At 39.3% G+C, this 23,913-nt stretch overlaps 2 protein-coding genes across 5 annotated transcripts; one reads left to right on the top strand and one right to left on the bottom strand.

The window, feature by feature from the left end:
• Positions 1-344: 344 nt before the first annotated feature.
• MDH1B (malate dehydrogenase 1B) lies at positions 345-9,933 on the bottom strand. Of its 4 annotated transcripts, none has more exons than XM_074872957.1 (9): positions 9,804-9,933; positions 8,700-8,834; positions 8,395-8,537; positions 7,213-7,715; positions 5,985-6,126; positions 4,857-5,020; positions 3,556-3,695; positions 2,759-2,843; positions 345-1,067 (listed from the first exon to the last, which is right to left on the bottom strand). In XM_074872957.1, the coding sequence occupies exons 2-9, from the start codon at positions 8,808-8,810 to the stop codon at positions 1,036-1,038; spliced, it is 1,320 nt and encodes a 439-aa protein (XP_074729058.1). In that variant the 5' UTR covers positions 8,811-8,834; positions 9,804-9,933; the 3' UTR covers positions 345-1,035. The 4 variants fall into 4 exon arrangements, with proteins under 4 accessions (XP_074729058.1, XP_074729061.1, XP_074729059.1 ...); XM_074872960.1 differs by having other exon boundaries at positions 3,639-3,695; XM_074872958.1 differs by having other exon boundaries at positions 8,700-8,831; positions 9,804-9,912.
• A 529-nt stretch (positions 9,934-10,462) lies between these two features.
• Positions 10,463-22,799, top strand: FASTKD2 (FAST kinase domains 2). The gene is made up of 12 exons (XM_074872953.1): positions 10,463-10,505; positions 11,179-11,956; positions 12,354-12,457; positions 13,807-13,915; positions 15,445-15,568; positions 17,638-17,777; positions 18,080-18,252; positions 18,643-18,806; positions 19,823-20,044; positions 20,957-21,041; positions 22,083-22,197; positions 22,652-22,799. The coding sequence occupies exons 2-12, from the start codon at positions 11,273-11,275 to the stop codon at positions 22,769-22,771; spliced, it is 2,040 nt and encodes a 679-aa protein (XP_074729054.1). The 5' UTR covers positions 10,463-10,505; positions 11,179-11,272; the 3' UTR covers positions 22,772-22,799.
• The last annotated feature ends 1,114 nt before the right edge of the window (positions 22,800-23,913 follow it).

Genomic DNA, 23,913 nt, shown 5'->3' with positions numbered 1-23,913 from the left:
CTCTCATGTGAACTTTTCCATGGAGATACTTGTAACAATATCTTCAGTTTCTGTAAATGTTGCCTCTCCCATATACATTTCACATAAGAAACTACACTCTTCCATCTCCCTTGTGGCACCTCAGCTTTCTGAGCTCCTAAGACCAGTGAGACACCCCTCCTCATTCTGTCCACATCAGCTGATAACAACTGATAAACTCGGTTTCCTCATGTAAGAAGCAGTATACACTTGTTCAGAGTTTGAACTTCCACTTGAACAGAAATAATGAATTTATCCCAACTATATGTATCTGATTCAAAGAACAGGAAACTTTATTTTGCTTTAAACACTCACTTCTGGTAAAAAGTTAGAAAGTACAATAATATTTCATTTAACACATTCTCCATCTTTTAAGACACCAAAGACATGCAAGTGAAAGTTGTTCCTCAATAATCCCGTTTAGGCAAGGACTTAATTGCATGTTTGACTTAAAATGTATGAGTAGTCGAAACTCATGAAATAAAAAAAAAAACCAACATGGAGACAAAAATGATCTTGTCACTAAGGAGATATATGCACTTAAATTTGTGTTAAAAATCAATTTTGCCTAATTTTTGTGTTAAAAATCAATTTTGCCTAAGAATATATATTCTTATAGAAGTACTGTGTTTTATGACATCTGAAACAAGAATTGGGAGTTATGAAACTGCTACTCTATATGTGACAATCTTGCTCAAAATTGTCATAATATGAACGTTTTAGACATTAAACAATGTTCTTGAAACAGTTTATTGGTCTGAAGAAAAAAGTTGTTGGATGTAAGTGAAATTCTTGACTCATTAAAGTCAGTAGGAATTTTGCTCCAGATTAAGAATGTTATATTCACACTAGTTTTGAAATATTTTTCTGCCTGCAGATTTCCAGGTTTTTGATGAGGAAGATACTCTAAAAGCTATGACAATGTTTAGCCTTTCTTTGTAGTTTAGCTCTTTTGAGCAATGGAAACATTTTTTTAGTATGGGAATTTTCAGCATTTTCTCCTCCAGACAACTCTGGCTAAAGTGAGCCAGTAGGCAAGGTTTCCATCTCTGTAAAAAAAAACAAAAACAGTACATATTTTTGCCAACCTCCTAAAATACTTACACATGCAAGAAGATAAGCAGGGCACTTTGGTAATAATTGAATAGTACTGCACCCGATACTAATGTCACAAGAGTAGGCCACAACTAAGCAGTTAGCTGCTAGCAGTGGAAAGGCCCTCTGCTTAGTGTTTAAAGTAGCCACAAGAGGAATGGGACAGCTCTACAGAAAAGCAGTGTCATATAAGTAGAGAGCAGACAGGGGAAGGACACTCCTACCTAATTGGGAATCTCCTGTCTGGATTAATCAAGGTCATGATTAGTGAAGTAATTAAACTCTGCATTTATCAAGAAAATTTTTATTGCGTCTGTAGTCCTTTCCTGAGAAACAAGCACAGATAACCAAAAGGCTTATGTGCTCACTAAAGGCCCTGGGCATCAAGCTCCAAATAGACTTCCCCATTCTTCAGCCTGCCCTTAATGCAGAACAGCTCATAGTATGGTAAGTGCTGATATAAAAGTACTGAAGGAAGGGAGAAAGAAAAATAACTAGGGAAAAGGCCTGTAGGACCTAAAAGTAGTAAGAAATGGCTAGAACAGTGGGAAAGTGCAGGAATTTTTGAACCTGAGAATATGAAAAAGTGAGAAAACAAAAATAAAACACACTTTAAAGTTCATCTGTTCTTATTTTGATGAATGATTCTTCTTTCCTTTATATAATCTTAAGACAACAGAGAACTTGAAAAGCAAAATAGGTAGGAAAGGCAGCACAGAGACTTGGGAGAAGATGTGGTGTTTTTATTCTGCACAGGAAAAGTAGATTGTAGATTCCAGGGAGTTTTGCCATGGCAGTATCATGTAGCCTATAGCCTTCCCACATGCTCTTAAATGTTAGGAAGGGATATTGGAGTTGTTCTATAGATTTTTAGTTGAAATTTCTTGTGTCATTATGCATTTAAAAAAAATAAGTCATGATAAACTTGGTGTGTCATTAACAAACAAAGCAAAATGGTTTAATAATTTATGTAATGTAGGGATCTCTAAAAGATCTTTTATCTGTTGTAATTGGAAGAAGTGGCAGATGTGGTTGCCACTTACTAAGATTGTCTTCTCTATAGAAAGTAGGAATACCTCTTTTCTTAGCCTACTGTCTTTGGGTGTCTCAACCTTTTCTTCTTCTGACTGGCTTACAGGTTAAAGATACTGAATGAACTGTTTGGTACTGTAACAAACAGCAAAAAGAGAAGTTTGAGTTCCAATTTACAGTATTTTTTTCTCTGTTAGAAATTCAACTCACTATTTCTAGATAGTAAAGAATAGCTTCAAGAACATATAGTAGGACATATGGTGAAAGTGCTTTTCTAATAATAGTTACTTGGATTAAAAAGATTTTATATTTACTAGTAACCTAAGATAAAATGTGTCATGCTAAATGTATTATTTATGTTCAGCTTTTATATTCATGATCTGTGAACAACACAATAGAAACTTATCAAAACAAGATTTCTACTGTTTAGGCTTGCCCTTCCTATCACTATGACCCAGGCATGATCAGGATACATTGGATAAGCACTTGCTATTGATATTCCTTCCTGAAGGATTTTATATCCATTTTAAATGAAAGGGACATAAAATAAGAACCGATTACTTAAAGTCTCACTAAAAACTTGATCTCATCTTTTGTGGGGAGAAAAACCCACCTTGACGCAAATAATTTTTACTAGTGATTTTGTCAGCTCCATATGGATGCATTTCTTTTATTTTCTTTAGTGCAATGAGCTTTTCCTGAATGGGAAAAAAAAAGCAGTGTTAATATCACTAATTCTTTTCATCCACTGTAATTTCTATCATACACTTAAAATATGTTAAAATAAAATAATCCTTACATGTTGCTAGTATGACTGAAGATCACCACATCTGATTGAAGCTAGAATGTAGAGTTTGGGAACAGTCTTTTTTAGTATTTTAACATTTAGTCAAATTAAATCCTTTTTGTCTTGCTAAATGACAAGAAGTTCATGATGAAATTACTGCTCACCACTTCTGTATTTTCTGGAAATCCCTAATTCTAGTCAAATCTGGCCTTCATTCATGCAGAGTCACAGCCATAAGGATCCCAAAAGACATGTCTCCTGGCACAGAACTACTCTGAATACCACACCAGCAAAATCAACAACAGCAGCATAGAACCCAGAAACATTAAATTAAAGCTAATACTTCTGTTCTGCACAAAGCCTGCAGAACTTTGGGGTGCAAATTCTACACTTACATAGGTAAACTTATTTTATCATCTCCTTTTTGGGCAACAGAAGAGTCATGTGTTCAATATATAAATACTGCCTTACACTTATAAATACCTGGTATTTATCATGCATAAGTGCATGTGTGCAGTTTGTACGTCTAACACTTGGAGTAAAGGTCTCAGTATTCAAAGTTATATTGCAATGTACCCATAGGTGGCAGAATGGCCATACTATTAGATACAAGTAATCATCACCTGAGTCAGTTCATGGGCTAAGCGTCCCAGAACTTCCTGGGTAGTTTCATTAATTTCTAATTCTGTCACAACTTCCCAATTACCATTCTGGAATCTCACTGGCATAGAGAAGACAATTCCTTCAGGAACACAAAATTGACCTGAAGAAGAGGGAAAAAATGAACAAACATATTATTTATGATTAAAAAACACATCCTTACCAGTGTCAAGATTAAGTCCTACAGACTTGCAAAAGTCTGCAACTGTAAGATCTTAGTATAAACGGAGACTGCCTTTGTCACTGTACAGTTCAAAGGCTAAAGAGTTCCACTTTTACTGTAACTTTGTATTATAGTTAGATGTACATGAATCACAGAATCATAGAATTGTAGAATAGTTTGGGCTAGAAGGGACCTTTAAAGGTCATCTAGTCCAACCCCCCTGCAATGAGCAGGGACATATTCCACTAGACCAGGTAGCTCAGAGCCCCGTCCAACCTGGCCTTGAATGTTTCCAGGGAGGGGGCAGCCACAGTCTCTCTGGGCAACCTGTTCCAGTGTTTCACCACCCTCATTGTAGAAAATTTCTTCCTTACATCTAGTCTAAAACGACCCTCTTTAGTTTAAAACCATTACTCCTTGTCCTATCACAGCAGGCCCTGATAAAGAGTCCCTTCCCATCTTTCCTGTAGCCCCCTTTAAGTACTGAAAGGCCTCAATAAGGTCTCTCTGGAGCCTTCTCTCCTCTAGCCTGAACAACTCCAACTCCCTCAGCATTTCTTCATAGGAGAGGTGTTCACCCCTCTGTTCATTTTTGTGGCCCTCCTCCGGACCCGCTGCAACAGGCACATATCTTTCCTGTGCTGTAACATAACTGCTGTAACAATCTTACATCTTAAAAAGGGGAAAAAAATTTTTTTTTCTATCTCATACAAGGGTTAAATGGCTGTTGTGAGACGTTCAGTTTATTGGTTCACATAGGTACACAAGGAGAGCATGCTTTTATAGCTTAGGCTCTAAGAACTATAGTCTTTGAGCAAAACACATATACTAGAAAAGCATTTAAACTAAAAGACTAAGAGACAATCTGCAACAAGACAATATTAACCTAAAAGATGATTGTAACAAGTATTAAATCACAAGCTCTGGAGAGCAAAATTGCTTAGATTTGGAGGTTCTTATGCTGAAACAAATTCTCAGCCTTCCATTAGATCATGAATTGCATTACAAGTTTTTACTAAATTAAAAATCTCAATTAAAAAAATAACATTATACATACTGGGGAAAGCTACAAGAGAACATGTGAAGCAGAAGTAGATTTACCTTCAGTAAGTATTCCCACAGAAATGATCTCCCCAGGAGGAGAGCCATGATACCAGTGTCTCAGTACAGTGGCTACCCCATGAGCAGGTAACATTCCTACACTGTGACAGACCCGGGAACTCAGTGAACACTGTGCAGATAGAAATGCTGAATGGATCCATTCACTACCAACAAAAAAAGGGGGAAAAAAAAAGAAGAAAAAACTAAGATGACTGCAGGAAGAGTAGTTTTCCAGAGGAAAACAAGAACTAAACTTGGGGGAAGAAAATAGTCAAAACTTATTCAAACTTCACTGCTGAAGGCAAGGCATTTAAAGACAGAAAAAACAGGGTCTAACAAAAAGTGGCTCAAAAGGTAACAGCAAGCACTACTTATCTATGAAAGTTAAGTCATTTACTCAAGTCATAACCTCTATTATTATTATTATTTATATGTGTAATTGTCTTATGTAAGAACCCAGTCATGAACCATAATCCCCCTGTGCTCTGCATAGTACACATATAGAACAAAGGAAATGTCTGCTGTCCAGTAAATGCTAGGTTTAGACCAGAGTGGGAGCTCCATATAGCCAGGCCTGAGTGTAGCTCACATCTGCTGCCCTCTCACTGTACCCATCCTTTCTCTGCTACTTTTCTTTCTACAAGAAGCTATCTAGCTGCCAGGTATTCTTTTTACATATGTTAACAAATTGTCTGTTTTGGGAAACTAACAACATTAGTGTGCTCAGGCCATGTGTCCAATGAATTCAGGTACTTCAAGATGTAGATGCACGTTTAATATTATTTCAAAGTTTCTTCATGCATGCTAGACATCTACATCACTATCTAGACTTCCATTACTTCTTATAGGCTGCTCAGGACATGACAGAAGAGAAATACACTTAATACGTAGGAAAATATAGTTACAAACAAAGTTGGCAGGAGAGTCAGAACTATGTATAGCACTAGGAACTACTCAACTTCTACTGCAGGCTGAGTACTTCAACTTGAGTTTTCATTTATGTACTGTGCTAGTCAATAAAGACAAATCTCGAAAACAAATGTCTTGATGTTTATTACACAGTTCAGATAAACATCGATTAAAAGCAGTTATTTAGTTTTACTTTAAAAAAATAAATCTGTACTGTACCTATCATAAATCACGTTCAACAAAGGACATGGAAAATTAGCTGGGCCCCAAATAGCACAGTCATATCCATAAAGTTTTGCATGTGACAAATCAATGTAGTTGCAGCCAGTAATATTGCCCCAAACAATCACATCTTTAACTCCTGTAACAGAGGAAAATACACAGATTAATGAAGAGACAGACAGACACTTTCACAATGTAGGCTGGACTAGATGACCTTCAGAAGTCCCCTTCAAGATGAATTATTCTTCAATTTAATGTCCTTCTTGATAGCAGAAATTGTTTGATCTGAAAAGTGCAATAAGGTTCTCCATAACATATGAAACTTCATCACAAGCTGAAAAGGGAACTTTAATTTGTATCATGTTATTGTACATAATAGACAAAACCTAGTAAATGCTTAGTTAAGAACCAAAACAAATCATATTGCAAACATACAGCAATGTTCCTCTTAAAATCCTGTACATGCAAATATAGAATACCTAACAGCTAAAAATAATCTAAAAAAAAAGAAAAATGTACCTGCTTCGGTGCAAAAGGAACTTCTCAAATAACCTGCTGACTCAGCCTATTAGCTTAATTTTCTATTTTATTAGGCTCCAAAATATCTAGACTTGTCATTGATGACCAGTTCCTACCCCTGTAACACTGCAAGAATCCTAATGCTGAGCAGGCTGCTGGAGCACACCTTCGCTATGCAGTGCAGAATCATGCAAATACCATCAAGCTATAACAATTGACCTGAGAAAGTCAGCTAATTAACTCAGAACTAATACTACAACACAGTTCTACTATGCTCTCATTATCTGCACAGCAGTATGTTGTCATGTTTATTCACAGCTAGTTTGTGTGTCTCCAAAATAACAATGCTCTGCAGAGTGCAAACACAATCTTGAAGTCCTAGATCCTGATCCGCAAGAGAGCTCCGTCCTTCTTAGGGTATTTCCAGCATGAAATACACACCAGAATGGCAGGGCTGCGTCCAGGAGTTAGCAAAAGAATTGACATTCATGGGATCAGGCACAGATCCAGATAGCGTTAAGCAGAGAGAATGGTAGCACCTGCTAGTGACACCCGGGCATTCTGTACAGCCATGCAATTCAGTGGATGCACTGCTGTGCTTGCATATCTGCACACCCATCAACTGTGTTCTGCAATGAAATATGTACTCTCAAAGGTGTCCATCCACTGAATTCCCCAGATGCTACCAGAACACACAAATATTCACCTGCCGTGTTCATATTCAGCTTCCTGGCCAGCATGGCTCTAGCTGCATTTTCCCAGGATGTTGCAACAGCAATGACATTTGCAGGCTTAATGGACGGGCCGTACGTCATAATCATCATCGCCTTGAGGTTTACAAAGGTTTTTCCTGATGAAATTACTCTGACCTCACTCTTGGCATTCTTCTCAATTAGGGGAGCATACACTTGACAAATTTCACTCACTTCTCTGATGTAGTTCTCAAGGGATTGGACTTCATGGTTTAAGAGGACATCATCAAGAACAATGATAATATCAGCTTGAATAAAAGCCTCATCTATTTCAGTGTGCTCTGAAATACTGCGGAGGAGTGGGAACGCCATGTCTTCAGCTTCCATTACAATACCGCAAAGAACTTCCTTAAACTGGTCGGTGTCAAGCAAATGGATACTGATTTCTGTGGTCATCCCAAACACTTCTCCACTTGCCAACAGAGGGATCAGCTGATAACAGATTGGAGCTGATGCACTGATAAGAGAAGGATATAAAAAAATAATAGTTAATGACTAACCACCGCTTGTTTGGATGTATTACAAAAATAAACACAAAGATCTTTCTTTTATATTTGATTATGTTTAAACAGACCATTAGCCTGGATCCTTCATTGCTCTTTCTGTCATTTTAACAGGTTGAAAATTAAAACAGTTTGGTCCTCCTTTCATTTGAAGGCTTTTTCCATCCTATACATTTCAGTCCATACTGTCACTTCAAAATCAGTGTCTTTAAAGAACCACAATTTTTTTTTAAGGTGCTCCTTTAGGACTTTGGAAATACAGAAATTTCCAAAGCTAGAACTGCAAGAGACTCTTTACTTATTTAAGTATTTCCAAAAACATTTAATGCAAGATAGTTGCACCACAAAATTCCTAGCTTATTTTGTAAATAATTGCTTTTCCCTAAGGTGATCTGGGGTCTAAATGTTGCCTGTTCACATCCCTCACACTGGTGCAAAAAGTAACAAAAGTATAAATAATTTCTAAATTATAAACTGAATGCTCATAGTGGGGGGCGCAGAACCTAATTCAAATCAGCAAATTACAGGAATTCGTGTATGACTTCAGATGGTTACATGTGTTATACATGATAGAAAAAAAGTGCATTCTTCTGAAGTTGAGTGATACTTCATAGATATTCTTTTTGCTCGCACCTGGTGATCCAGATCTGCAAAGGCCTGATAAGACTTTTAATCTCTTCCTCCTCTTTTTCAGTTTCAATATGCGCCTGCAGGTTTTCCTCAGCTATGTCTGACACTTCCTCACTCAACATCATTGAGGTGATGCCATAGTAGTGCTAAGAACAAAAAGGATGATCTCTAAGCAAATGACAACCCAACCGCAGCAAGGTAACATTAAAAAGGATAGGTTTATTTTACATTTGAAGGAGGAATAAAGAACAACAATGTTATAAGAAAATGTAAAATGCAGGTTTACAGTATTAAAGGCAGCTCATTACCTGAGCATGTTCCAGAAAATCATTAACTCCTCCCAAAAGCAGACCTTTCCCTCCACGGTCCAACAGTTCTCTCCAAATGATAGGAGACTGTCTGTGTTCCCATCCATTCATTTCACAAATGTCATGAAGCCACTGCTAATGTAAACATCCCCGCCAAAAAGGTTTTAATACTTTTTCACACTTGATAACACTTAAATATTACAGTTATAAACATTTTTATTATTTCCTCTTAATGCAGAATTACAAGGTGCTTCACAACTTACGTACCAGTGTGTGCAAAATAGGGGAATAACACAAAGCAAGGCATGGTGATAGACTGCAATACCTCACAAAAGAGTAGAAGGTCTTACTTCTGCTTGATTTTACTGCTGTAATTTTACTCAGTTGTCTTAGTGGTACAGTACTGAAGATAGCAATGTTGTGAAGCTGTGAGTAATCTAAGGATTTCTATTTAGCTGCAGAAGGTAAGTAAGCTGCAGAGGTTAACTGGTGTTCACTTAACTGTTGGAGTTACTTGGCTGACGTGTCAAGCAAAATATAAGAGGTAATAAACATCATGGTACTGTCTATCTCATGAAGCAATACTGAAGTTTTTTCAGTTCCTTAGATGGACTACAGTGTAGACATGGCAACATGTCTACAGCAAAAGTACTGAGAAAGGGCCATCCACATCGTAAACAAATATGTGAGATTTAATTTCATACTTCCATTATAATTCAAAGCCCCTGAATGCCAGAAATGCTCTTGACAAGTAACAACTCTGAAGGCATAGGAAATTACAGTGTGCAAAAGATTTACAGGCTGAACAGCCATTTATACATAACAAAAAAATAATAAGCTTGAACTTCTTATTGACAAAACACAGCTTTAGGCTGGCCCACATTTTGTGCCCATCTTCTGTGGTGAGACTCACGAGAATGCTAGTTTCTCACAATATTCAAACCTTTTCTCTGGCTTGTTCTTGTAGCCAAAGCTGCTTCTGCAGCACCTCTACCCACATACCAAAACTCTAATACAGAAGAAAACAGCCACATACTACAAATAAGCACATTTATTGCTCTGTAGAGCACTGGGGCATCTACCAATGACTTGACAATCCCTTACCTCTCATTTGTCAGGGTGCTGAGTGATCTTGTGAACCCTGAAGTCTGGCAAGTTAGCCTGGAGATAGTCAGCCAGGAGTTCAGCTTTGGCATAGTAAGGGCAGTTTGCCTTACCTGTGAACACAGCGACAACACCACACATGGAAGATTTTGTGACATTGACTGATAAGGGCTTAACATGCCCAATGTTCTTCAATTGTTCCAATTAAAAGAGTCTTACGTAACCAGCATCCCCTGAGTTCCCAGAAAGCAACAGGACAAGCCTATGAGCCAGCCAAGTCAGGATAATTTTGGAGGTGAAGCGGTCTCTTCAGCCAGCATTTAAGGGGCTGAGGAGGCCACCCGCGCGGGGAGAGAGCAGCAGAGAGAGGCTGAAGCCTCACCGACGGGGTAAGGGGAGAAGGCTGGCTCGGAAGCGCGGGAGGCAGCGTGCCGTACAGCCGCCGCTCTCCAGAGAGACTAAAAGAGCGGAAGATTACGCAGGCTGCCGAGCCGAGGGGCCGTTACGAGCCGTTACCCGCCCCGCGCGGCGCCTCACCTGCCAGCACCACCTTGGCCATGCGCGCGGCGCCCTCCAACCGCCGCGTCGCCGTTGCACAGCAACGTGCCGCGCGCCACGGCCGCTTGTCCCTCGGCCCGCGCCGTCTCTCTCGCGAGACCCGCCGAGAGCGGGACCTGCTGTCATGGCGCCGCCGCGTGCGAGGTAATGGTTACCGGGCGGCGCGGGTCTGGTGCGCGGCCCGCCCGGCCCGGCCTGGCCCGGCGCGGCGCGGCTGAGGCGGGCAGCGGGTGTATCGGCCCGGCCCGGCGGGACCCCCCGCCGTTGCGCTCGGGTGTTCCGAGCCGGTGCGGAGCCGCCAGAAGGCCTCTGTCCCCTCGGCGCCGGGCCGCGGGGTTACGCCGCCTGTACCATCACCCTCTGGGCAGCGTTCCCGGCGCCTGCAGAAAGCGAAACCTGAAGCGAGAGGCTTTGCCCCGCCTGGTGCCCTCGGGACAGGCGGTATGTGGTCGCAGTCGGGCGGGATTCCGTTAACCGGAGCTGAAGGTTGGCCGTGAGCCACCAGAGCCCGGTCAGGAGACGTGTCTGCTTGGAGAAACGTCAGTTAGGAGTAAGACTCCCTCCTGGCACAGTTTTTGGTTAAAACAGCAAAGAGGAAAAAGAGGTGACACCCAGGATGAGTTTGCCTTGTGTCGAGATGTTTGACTAAGACATAGGAGAGCCAATAAAAGTCCCTTGCAAATAACTTTCCATGGATATTTTTCCAATTACTTTTTTTCCTCCTTTTTCCTGTAAAAGGTGTGCATAGGTTTGGCGATTGAAACCTTAGGAATTGAAAGTCTGGTAACTAATCCATAATTTTAAATTGTTTTTACAGATAAGTGATCTTACGCAGTTTCTCCAGGACTGTTTCCGATGGTAGAGTTTCATCAGATCCCTTACTCAAATCTATTCATAAGATATTAGCAAAAATGAATAATAAAATAAGTTATTTGTTAAATACTGTTAGATGCATACATAGGTGCAATTCTGTGCTCATTCCCAAGTCTTCAGCCACAACAAGAAAACACATTTTATGGATTGGCAGATACAGAGATCCCCTGGAAAATGTCAACTTCAGGAAATTATTTTTAAATGTTTTTCCTTCTCTGCGTGGATCTTCTCTTCGATTTCTATCTCAAAAGACAGATGTTTTTAGCACAGGTGCTAAAATAGAACCAGAGAAGGGTGTGGAGGCTTTGGTGAGTGAGCAGGCTCCCCAAAGCTCCTTGGAACTTGAAAAATTGGATGATTCTGGGAGCTCCAAAGTGAAGCCTGTAATGGATCATAGCGAACCATTCTTTAATAGTCTCCGGAAGTGTACCTGTCCTTGCGATGCACTGGACTTGGCTTCGGAGTCTGCAGTTTCCATTAAGCATTTCACAAACTGTTTAACTACAGTATGGAGGCTCTTCAAAAACCTGTCTGAAGACCAGCAGCGTTACGAGAAGCAGCTGATCTTTGAGCACCCAGTGTTTGCCAAGCTTTGTCAGCAGCTGCTGCAGGAATCCAGAAGGATGTCGCGGGGTGACCTGGTGTTCAGTCTGCATGCTGTGGTGAACCTAGGTGTTCCTCAGAACACTCTCCTAGTCCAGACTTTGGTGAGAGTGTGCCAAGTAAGCATCAAAATCCCTAAGTTTGGGCTGAAACCTTGGGGCTAATTCTGGGAGGCTGTGCAACATCAGAGAGATTTGGGTTATGTCCCTCACTTAGTCTGATGTTCCATGGAATCAGGGCTCCCATAATTAATTTGTGTGTACTTCCACTTTCCTTCATTTTTGAAACTGCTGCCTGATTTCAGATTTGACAGAGAGAAATCTCAAAAATCATTACTGTTTTCAAATCAACTGAATTTGACTGACATGAGACCTTGTAGGTCACTGAAGAATTGAAGCTTATGAATTGATTTCTGGGGGGAAAGGGAAGATGACAGGTACAGATTAAGAGTGGTCAGTTTTTCTTTTCTGAAACTTACTGGTCTGAAGTAATCTGACATTGTGAAAACTTTAACAGGAGAAGCTCAATCTACTTGATAACCGATGTCTCTCAGTTTTGGCAACTACTTTAGCAGGGCTGGATAAAGACAAGAATGTGAGCGCTCTTCAAGCTGGATTACAGTGAGAAAAATACATTTTTCACATGTTCTTCATATTTAAATGTTGTTTGAATGTATGTCTTATAGAAATGGAGGGAATGTCTGTGCATATAAGGCACTGTGGTTTTCGGACTTAAATGATCATATGAGATAACAGCTGTACAAGACAGTGATTTTTGGCATTGTCTTTGCTGTTTCAAGGAGAAAGGCTTCTGATGGCATAGGGTGCTAGACTGCTCTGCAGGGGATTCATATTCTGACTGCAGTTCCACCACTGTGGTTTTTCTGTGGTCTTGATCAAGTCACCTTGCATATCTATGCCTCTGTATTTTTCACGTGTAGAAGGGAGGTTACGAGACTGGCTTACTTTGTGAAGTATTTTGATTTGTTATCATGAAAAATGCTGTTTAACAGCCAGGGAGTAATGTGGGGAACCAATCTGCTCACTCCCATGAGATTGTTTTTACTGAGGTTGTCACAAAATTTGCCATGGATCAGTACTTCTGGTTCCGTGTCAGATCCTGCTTTGAGAAGGTGGATGTGTTAGTGATAGTTCTCCTGGAAGCTCAGGTACACAGTTCTAAGTTGGTGGAAAGCAAGAGATCCATCTACAAGTCTTTCTGTGTCTTGATGTCTGGAGCTCTTGCCCATTTGCAGGAAGCTGCATCTGCAGGGATGAATTTCAGAGCAGTGCACTGCCTTAGAAAGTGATGTTTCATATTTTTGTAGCCGTGCAGGTATATTTAGGGTGATTCAGTCATAACAATTACAATACCTCCCTCTGAGCCAGGAAAGGAGGTGCTGGGAATGCAGAACTCCTTCATCTTGTGCTTATGATCCATGTTATGATATTCCCTTCTGTTTCCGCAGCCCACAGCACTGCCTGTTTGGTTTTTAACTTACTTGCACCAAGTTGCTGTCAGTGTCCGTCCCTTAGTTTCTTAGCTGTTTCAGAACTTGCCTGCACATAGATGATTCTGTGATAAAAATGTGCAATTGTTTTTTTCTTTCTGCAGAAGGGTGTCAGTTCCTTGAGGCTTAACAGCACTCATGTCTGCACAGTCACACGTGCAGTCTGGTCAGATGCCCCTGCTGTTAATGTATCAGGAACAATACTTATCTATCAGAATAACATTAAGAAAGCATATATAATTATTTCTATGTGCAAAATATCTGTGCTGCAGCTATGTCATGTACCTTATGCCAGCCTTGCAAAAAGGGAGGTGGGAGAGGAGCAGGGGAATTACAGCTTTAACTTGGGAGTGCATCAGTGAGGGAGAATGGGAGTACCTACCTGTTTCTGCTAAAATGAGGAAAGCTCTTATCAGTTACTCTCTCTAGCTCAAGGCCTTGTGTGTGTTTCTTCATCAGATTACTAGTGGAGCAGCGCATTCCAAGTATCAGAGACATCTTCATACTGCAAAACCTCATGAAATGTGTGGGAAAAGATGCTCCAGTCTTTCTGAAAAAGAAATTAGAGGTAAATTTAGTTGAAGGCTCATTGCATTGTTTATAACTTTGTATATAACTTGTGTATAGTTCTTTCCGGACACTCAAAGAGAAAATAGAAAGGTTAACTGCATTTGCTGTATGAATCTTAGTCCAGCTATATCTGCAGGAAGAACATAAATTTGGAAGCTTGGGAATATCCCACCATGAAAGGGGGCAGAAAGCAATGGAGATGGCACAAAAAGAATAGAGGCAGTAAAATAGCTGTGCCCTCACTTCTTGTTTGGGTTGGCCACATGGTATTTCACAGAAGCAGTTACAGGCTGTTCCCCGATTCCCATGCCCAGCTTGTGGCTGGAAGACGAGAAGACAGAAAACTAATCTATGATGGGGCTGTGTCTAATAATGGTATGGGCTAGAGGACTGATGGGAGTGAGATGCCAGGAGAACTCACCTACCTTATGGCCTTGTCTTCCTGTCTATCTGAAAGGTCCCCTAGGAAATACAGTGGTTGGGAGCAGGCTGTAGGTTTTATGGCAGGGCATACTGGGTTTCATCCCCTGATTTAAAGACAGCTTTTGAAACCTTTCAAACGGGGCCTGTGGTGGTTTCATCACATAGCTGAAGGGCGCTGAGGTCAGGGTTAGTAATAGCATTCATGAGGAAGTGAGGGAAGATATCACTGATGGGAAACTGGACAAGAACAGAGCACTGCAGGGGGCTCATGCAATGTGTTAGATGTAAGTAAAATGTAAAACCTTGGACAAGGTACCACTGTTTACAGGATGATGAGAAACTGGCTGAAGATGTGGTGGAATATGGAACTGAGAGGAAAGTAACATTTCCACTTGTTAACTGAAGGGAGCTCTTAATTTCCTGAACCTACAGGGTGCTGTTTTTAATACTATGTAATTTCTATTGTAGACACATTTTGTATTTAACCTTTGATATGGATGCAATAAGAATATTGTATTTTAACAGTCAATATACTTTGTAGTCTCATTTTTACTGTTATTTATATCAATCTACTTACTGCCTCAATAAATTAAGTCTCTTTTGTGGCATTAGAGCTGACCTTCTGTGTCTCAGTCCACATTTGCAGCTGGGTGTTTGTATTAAAGATACGCCACTTGGTGTGCCATTGGATCACTTTGAAGGTTTACAGCTTTCACGCACACCCAAAACAGTAATTGGAGGACTAGAAGTCAGCTGTGCCAATTAAATTTCTGCTACTTTTTAAAGAGTTGGTAGAAGATACATATTCACAGTATTTGGAAATGAGCTTTACTGAGCCTTCTTTCTTTTAAAAAAAACATATAAAGGCAAATTGCTGGGAATTTGCAGAGTGACACGGCTCTAGAACACTTGATCTGCTATAATTGTGTATTAAGAAATTGAGAGTAGTTACTTTATGCTTTTGTTGTTTGCTGCTCCTTTTCTTTCATATAAGTGTGAACAGGCTAAGGAATTTGGGAAAGTTTTGGTGAAAATGCCTTCACCAGAAACCAGTGATAATATACCTGAAGAATGAAGGATTTAACAAACTCTAATTCACTTTAGATGGCAGTTTTGAAAGAGATAGACCATCTGACTTTCCCGAATGCTCTACGTGTGGTTTTGGCTCTTGTTGCAATGAATTATTGTTCCATTCCAATCCTGAATGCCTGCAGTGAAAAGATCCAGGGTAAGAAAAAAAAAAAAGTTTATTAAATTTCCCTTCCTTATACCAAATTCTTCCTAATTATTGTCTCATCTCCCTTTTCTGATTTCCTTTAAAACTCAGGAAACATCTTTGTTTTACAGGATATTATAGTAATGTGGAGCCATTTGACAAGCAGCAAGACAGAAAATTACTGATCAATAATGAAAGCAAATAGCTCTTGTTGTCTGTGCCCTTCTAAACATTCACCTGAATTACATATTTTTCTTTGCATTTTTCTGTATCCAGAATTTAGGAAAAAGAATTGAATTCTAGCAAGAAAAAACAGATTTCAGATGAACTTTTAAAATAAATCTGAATTGGAAGTGGACATCTTACAGGATGGATTGGTGGCTTGGTGTGATTGGTTGATAAACTAAAGGGAACATAGTGTTTCCCTGATTAACTGGATTTAATTATTGAATGTTGCTTAACAACTGACCTCATGCTGCAGCCCATAAAAAAATTAAGTGAAAGCTAGTGCTTTCACCTCTCTCCATACCTTTACAATACATTTCTTAAGTATATGTGGTCAGTATGTATTGATTCACAATTAAAATACATACGAATTTGTGTCTAAAAAAAGGTTAAAGCAGCAAAACAGCATTCTTAACATAAATGAACCAGGAGGGTTTGGGCTGCTTGTACAGCCTTTTTTTGGCCTGGTTGTTCATATGTGTTAGGACATGGTCTTTAATTACACATACTGGCTTCTCCCGTAGGACTGTCACCACACTCGGTACACACAGAGTGAACAGCTCCCCGGAACTTTTTTATGATTTTTTTTAGTACATGTTCTCAGGACTTATATAATGACGTAGTGCAAATGATGCTCTGGGGGCAGATTGATTAATTTCTGGACAGAAATGACCCCTATCAGAAGCTGGAGATGGAATAGGAATAGGAGGGAGGGGCACACTTTGGGGCCCATGGGGCAAAGGAATTCTCCAACAGGTTTTCCAGGTCCTGTGCTGGTTTTGGGGCTCTCAAGAAAGTAGCCCCCTCTCCCATATCTGGGACCTGTCCAGAATTGTAATCACTGTCTACTTCATAGATACTTACTGAGTTAATGTTTGCAGCAACAAGGGAGCAACCCATTGGTGATACTCCTCTTCCAATTCTGTAGATGAGATTAAGGTCAAAGTGTCCAGTAATATGTCCTTTAGCCCATTTTCTTTAAGAATACCTAGCTTTACAAATCACTTTATTTGATGCACAGCTCTTATTGGCTTCAATCACAGTTGTCAGCACTCAGCACTTAAGAAATGAGATAGCAGTGTTTTATGCTGAGCACAACTCAGAGGAGTTAAATTCAGTTATTTTCCTGCTATCCTCTTGACTCCTCTGGCAGAGGAAAAGATAAAGTCTAGTTTTGATGGTTGCTGATCCTACTACTGTAACTATGCTCTTTTCTCTTGCAGTCACTGTCTTACGACATGCATGCACCTCATTGCAGCACACAAAGCGGGACATTCAAGAGAGAGCCTTGTTCTTTAGTACTTAATCTTTTTCATCTCAGGAATAGGTCCATCTTATGTGGCAAATGAAGTTGCAGTCCTGTGTGAAAGTCTGTTGTCTGGCACTCAGTCTTTGTCATCACACTCATATGCCAGGAGGTTACATTATGGTTCCATGTTTTCCAGTTTGGTGTACACTAATGCTTTAGTGCTTGACAGCATTTCATGTCAGTACTAAAGGGGCTAGCCTGAGGGTTTCCATGCTGAGTGCAGGGAGGTGCTGAAAATCAGGAATCCTGGAACAGAAGATGTTCTGGGAACACAATCTTCTTGCTTCTTTTGTTAATTTGTCCCGTTTTGCTGACCTGTCCCTTCTAGCTTGATCCAGTTTGGTTTCTTCTACCTCTCAGTTCCTTCATTTGTTTTAGCTCAGTTGACTTTGCCTAGCTAGTCTCAGTCTGTTCCACAGTTGCTTCTCTGTTTGTTTTTTTTTTCCCCCCTTCTCCATCCCTTAGCCAGACTGTTCCCTCAATGTCACCAGCCTACAGTTCCCATTGCTTTGTATCATTTGTCCTTTTTTTTGCTCTTTTGTTACAGAGAATGTCCACGATGCTCCATTTCGGCAGTTAATTCTCGTTCTGGAAGCTTGTTCCAGTCTCCAGTACCGCAACGTAAAACTGTTCTCAGCATTAGCAGACTATGTTAATTCTACTCTCTGCCTTTGGGACAAAAGACAGGTGAATTTGAGACCAAATAATTTATAGTGGTACTAGTAGAATATCTGGTGCTTTCCATCTTACCTTTCTTCATATTTATGTTTGATCTTTGGAGAACAGATTTTTTAGGAATACTACTCTGATGAAGTTGATACAGTTAAATGTTTAAAATGTTTGGTTTACTGCTGAATAAAAAAGCAGGAAATAAAACAGGTGTTTCAGTTTGAAAGATTTGCTTTCATTACAAGTGCCTTTCATGAAATTAACAGGTAAGATCCACTTCACTGGCTTTCTTGACCTTATAAAACTATCTTTTCTTTTAGATTATCCTCTTTCTTTCTGCCTTCGAGACACTTGGCTTTCAGCCTAGTGAGCTGATGGGTATTTTTGCCAAGAAGGTGACAGAAGACCCTGAATTCCTCAACTTGAAAAACCTTTTGATTGTTCTCCGAGTGTATTCACGACTCAACTATGTTCCCAGAGACCAGAAGCACCTGTAGGTTTTCATTTAGAATGCCTGGTAATATGTTATGTAGTCATTTTAGAGTTATGTATGACACCTAGTATTTGATTTCAGTTGCGAAAGCATCCATAATCCTGTTTTATTAATCTGTAAGGTAAATTTGCTGTGTCTTTTCACACTTTTTCTACATAGGCATTTTTCTCTGTAATTGAAAATGGAGACCTTGGTTCTAGACTGACCAGACTGCTAAATCTGTTGATAGGTAGCTGTATCCTCAAAGAAGAATCAAAAGCTAATGTTAGATTGCACAACATAAAATTATATAAGATAATAAAGATTTCTAACTTGTATTTTTGTTTGAAATCTGTATTTTATATAGCCTTATTTGTGTATTTAGATACTTTTCTTCTGCTTTTGGAAAAGGTTTTTTGAGACTCTTCATAGCTGCTTGAATAAGTACCTCCCTCAGATTCCCAACACAGAACTTCTGAAGGCAGTGTATTCACTTTGCATCTTAGGATATCTTCCTCATCGTGCAATTGATGAGCTGCTGCAAAAGGACAGCAGGGATGAACTTCTACTGTCAGGTCAGGCCTTACTTTGTCATGTTATTGTTTTAAAAGGGATAGTCTGCCTCTGTACATAACTTGTTGTAATTGTGTTAAAAGTTTAGAAATTAAAGAATGCAAACATGATTAATATTAATTTTTAAGTCCTCAAGACAAAGCTAACATAGTGATGGTGATCTAAGTGATCTGTTTCTGCACTAGGGCATCAGGCTTATTGTCTTGGGCCCCACAGTGGCAACAATTTAATAGTAGGTGTGCACCTGGAGAGAGGTGACTATGAGATTTGTGGAAATGGTAGAAATGGGTAAGAGCCAGGGGTTCTACCTTCGACAGATGTTCAGGCATTTTTAAAAACACACAAAGTCTTAACCTTTGTAAACCAACTTTAATTCCTGGAATCATGAGTAAAAGTGTTTTTTTGACTGCTCTGAGTTACAATGAGGAACTTGGAATGCTTTGTAGTACAATTTCGTTTCCACATTACAATTCTCTACAGCCAGTAGAGTAGTTCAGTGGAGTAGAAATTCAATGTAGAGTAAAACACTGTGTCTTGCTGTTGCACCTGCTGTGACTGAACCTGAAAGCTGCAAAGCTGTAACTGCTTAGTGTTTGCACAGCTTAGTACTCTTAAGGTATAGTTTTAAAATCATGGCCAAATCTGATATCCCTCTTTGTTTTATAAATAGCCTTCTATTTGTCTGGATTTTATAAATAGTTTTTATGTGTGCTCTCTAATTCCATGTTCTCCTAAGTCTCCTGTAATAACTCATAGCATGCACAGAACTGTGTACAGTAGAGGGGAAGGACTGGATAAATGGGCAGGTCCCAGTTGTAGACTTTATAATTAGTGAATTGATGGTGTATATTTAACAATATGTTGAAGATACCCCATAATACTCAGTGAAAAAACAATTGGGTTTTGATTCCTATATTGAAATTCATTTGCTCTGACAGAACAGACTATAAATGATAATAAAATGAAAAATTCTGTGAGATGATACATTGGATGTAATATTTTTGGTATCCTTTTTCAGGAGATCTTTACAAAGAAGAGAAGGAAATAATGCTTCACTGTGTGAAAGCATGTATGGAACTTGATAGCCCTTCCTTCAAGAAGCCTGCATTTGTGCTGACTGAGAATTTCTCCTCACTAGTATCTCCTACTCTCAGAAAGGCTCGGGAGGCACTGATAGAACTTCTGGGAGATGAGAACATGTTTCAGCAAAATGTTCAGCTGCCATATAAATATCATATTGGTATGAAGCCAAATTACTGTCATATTCTTTTAAATGTAGATTTATAATCCACAGAATAATGTGGTGGTAATAACTCCGCGTAGGGTGCAAGGGATTAAAAGTGTAACACTTTGAAGACACAATATTTTAACAAAATATGTCCTTGATTGGTGAATCTACTTTCTAGGATTCTTCTATTAAAGTATTTAAGTCAATTTACTAAAACTTTGATTGCTCTTATTTTCAAAATTGCTTTGGACTTTTTGTTAAGCATCAACGAGCAGATGTACATAAATCCAGTGTGGCCACCTGTTTTAGAGAGTTGACGTGTTAGTACTAAATCACATTAGAAACAAAGCCAAACAGCCACCTTTTGTTCTCTGGCCTGTTTCTTCTTTGAAGTTCTAACTAAAGTTTGGGTTCTACTTTTATTTATGAAATGGGATATGACCTTTGGCAGGTGATAGTTTCATAACATTTGGGTTCTTTTATATTTTGATGTTGCTTACTTTTTCACCAGCCTCCCAGCTTACCAGTTTTTCTGTATTTGCAATAATTTTCTTCCTAAATATTTCTAATGCGAAATTGGATTACAGGAAAATCTGAGTAGGTATGACAGACTGCGATCAAGACTAGTTTCTTTAAACTGTGATTTCATTCCCATAAAGTTATATCTACAGTTTCCAAAACCAAATGTGGGTTTTTTTTTCTGGAGATGTGGAAGCTATAGCTGTTTATATTGGTTGCAGGGAGGGAACAGCTGTCAGTAATATATAAATTACTTGAGAACAACAATTAGAAACAGAGCAGTGATGGTGTCTGTTACCTTTTTCAAATGAACTGTTCATTTGAAAACAATTTGAACTATTAACGTTCAAATGAGAACATTAATTGTAACATCTTGCAGTGTAAAATGTCTTGTTTTGTTTTCAGATTTTGAAATCAGAATGGATTCAGGAAGAAAGAAAGTGCTCCCAATAGCTGCAGCAGATGATCCTGCTGACTCAAGTGTTCAAAGGTGTGTTTTTTGACTGTGTAGTTTTTCTAGTAGGCTAGTTTTATTTGTGTGTATTCCATCCAGTTACTTCTTTGGTTCAGTGATTTGCAGAAGCGAAGTAGATAACTTGTTATTTGCATTCACTGAAATATACAAAAATTGCCATGCCAGTTCAGAACAACAATTTATCCAGCTAAAACTTAACATTTCAGAGAAAGAGGCAGGAAACGTCACAGTAATCTGATACTCTTGTAACGGATACAGGTTTTGAAGTACTACTAAAATCCCTTCCAAAAAATTGCTACATTATGGTTTTAAAATTCTAAGTATTTGTGTGTCCAATTAAACATTCAGTTATTCTCTTAAGTCTCTAAAGTGTGCATCTCAATGATATGTTATAGCAATTAATTCAGCTGCTGAAATATAATTTGAATAAAAAGGATCATCATATCCACATTTTAGGTGATTGATTTAATCTTCTGTAGAGGAATGACCTCTCAGTAACTGAAGTGGGACATATATCATTTAAGTAACACTTAACTAGAATTGGATAATAACATTTGTGTGCTGGATCACTGCACAGCAATGTATTTTGTATCGTTTGCTTTTTGGGAAAAGGAGAGCTAGTGAATTGTGTAATAGAAACTCACTGTCAGGCTTCCAAGACATTCAGCTTTCCTCACCCTTCCAAGCAGGTTTTTATGGAAGGAAGTAACTGATTCTGAATATTAGCAAAGGATCAAAGTAAATGCAGAAGCTGTCAAAATAATGTAGAATTTCGAATGATCAGTTTCCTTCTCATTGTGGGAGAAGTGGACCTAATTCTGCTGTAGGTATTTGGGTAGATGCTGGTACTTGCATGAAGCTCATGGAAGAAGAGAGGGTCTAAATTACTTAAGTCTGGAGAAGGAAAAGGATAATGAAATCTGTGCAGTCCTGATATTTTTGCTTACCAGAAAGCTGTATATTCTGCAGTATTAAAGGAAATCATTGAATCATTGTCTTAAAAATGCTTATTCTGCATTTGTACAATGGAGTCTTCCCTACTCTTCTTGCTTGTAGATTGGCTTTTCTGTTTGTTCCTCCATCTGCCTTCTGTGTGGGTACAATGCAGCCCCAAGGGAAGCTGGCAGTGAAGAAGCGGCATCTCAATAAACTGGGCTATCACGTGATTCTGGTAAGAAGAGTCCTGTTATTCTCTCTGTTTTGGTCCTGTTATCAGCACAGTGATGAGTATGTTTGTTCAGTAGAACAGGCCTTGTACGAAATGGTGAGCCTTCTCCAGAGTGGTATTTGTGTATCATCTCTACTTAGAAGGTAGTGGTGGTGTCACTAGGGAGAAAGGGCAGAGGAACTCTAAAAGACAAGCTACCACTTAACATTATCAGTGAAATAAATATAATCATAGTTCAGGAAAAAAAAAAAAACCAAGCCACTGAATTGCTTTTACCTAAAAAACCTACATGGCTTTGGCTTATTTCCCCTGTTTTTATAGAATGAATGATTCAAGTCAGCTTCAAAATACAGTGACTCCCTGTGGCCTTCCCATCAGTGAGCACTTGGTTTGTGGGACAGGGTCGTTTGCTAAAGACAATAGACCTAATGTACCCTTTGCTTTTCCTTTCTTACAGGTCCTGAAAAAGAAGTTTCAGGAAATGACAAATGAAGATGCAGTTAAGTTTCTGAAAGGAAAAATTTATTCAGAAAATGTTTTCTCTTTTTCAGAAGTGACTGTGCAGGATAATAATTAAAATAAACTAACAGTTTTGGGTCTCCTGATCTCTCTTGTGTAATTAAATGTAAGGTTTTAATGGAAGAGATAAGTACTTTTATACACAGCTGCCTACTCCAAAGTATTGCAGATTGAGAAAAGTTTGTAAAGTGAACAATGTCTGCTGATAGTGGGGGTTTTCTTCTCTGAAGTGGGAGTGGGTTTTCATTAGTGGAAGGAACTACTTAATCCAAAAAGCATCCTGACATTTATTCCTTTGAAATTTCTTAATTTTATCTTCACTTTGCTTCCCCTCACCCATGCCCCAAGTCAAATTTCTCTCTTGAGCAGGGTCAGGGAAAGGAAGTGACTATTTCAAGTGCTGTTGGAACCTGGCCTACAACTACGCACGAGCAGGATTCCCCCCACCATTCCCTGTGTTCTTTATGCAGAACTATAGGTGGTAAAGCAGTAACTCAGGAACTCAGCCTAAGTGGTATATTAAAAAATCCAAAGTTATGTGAAAAGTTTCTGAAGAAATCAGTCTTGCCCAGTTTCCAAAGTTCAGGCCAATAATGGTTGTTAGCTGTATGCTTTTGCTTTTGAACGTTTTGTTTCACTGCTACTGTAATAGATTTTGAGACTTCTTGCTACAAGAACACAGGTCTGCCATGTGTTTATAAACTGACTCTTGCTCTCTGTTCCTGATATTAGTGGCTCCTTAAAGAGGTGTTGCAATACTCAGATTTGTTCATTACATGCTGTGATGCATCTCCACTGGCCTGTTATGTAGTGGTGTAATTGATTATGTTGGCAGAGTCCTAGAAGTTCAAAGCAGCTTTGGCCTTTGAGCTGAAGGAGCAGAGAGAACTGGTACATCTTTAATGTTCATGGTACCATTTAGCGGTAAAATCGGTTTGTTGTGCTGCAGTTGCTGAAGTACTTAGTAAGAGCATCGGAATGTTCAAAATACACACATTTGCCAGCAACCGCTTGCTTGTTTCTGTGGTGTAATCGGATCTTCAGCGACAATTTTGCTGTACCATAGCCACAGCCCAACCGGGATGAAGGGACACACCGATACTTTCTACAGTGACTGTGTGCTACCTAACGGTGGTGCCCTTGCTTCACTTCGTAAGCTACAAGCACTATGTTCTTTGTCTTTCTGAAGTAGTGTGGACA

The sequence above is a fragment of the Strix uralensis genome, chromosome 6 (genome assembly GCF_047716275.1).
Source record: "Strix uralensis isolate ZFMK-TIS-50842 chromosome 6, bStrUra1, whole genome shotgun sequence".
NCBI classification, from domain to species: Eukaryota; Metazoa; Chordata; class Aves; order Strigiformes; family Strigidae; genus Strix; species Strix uralensis.
Note: the sequence above shows the minus strand (reverse complement) of the source record. Positions and strands in the feature narration are given on the sequence as shown.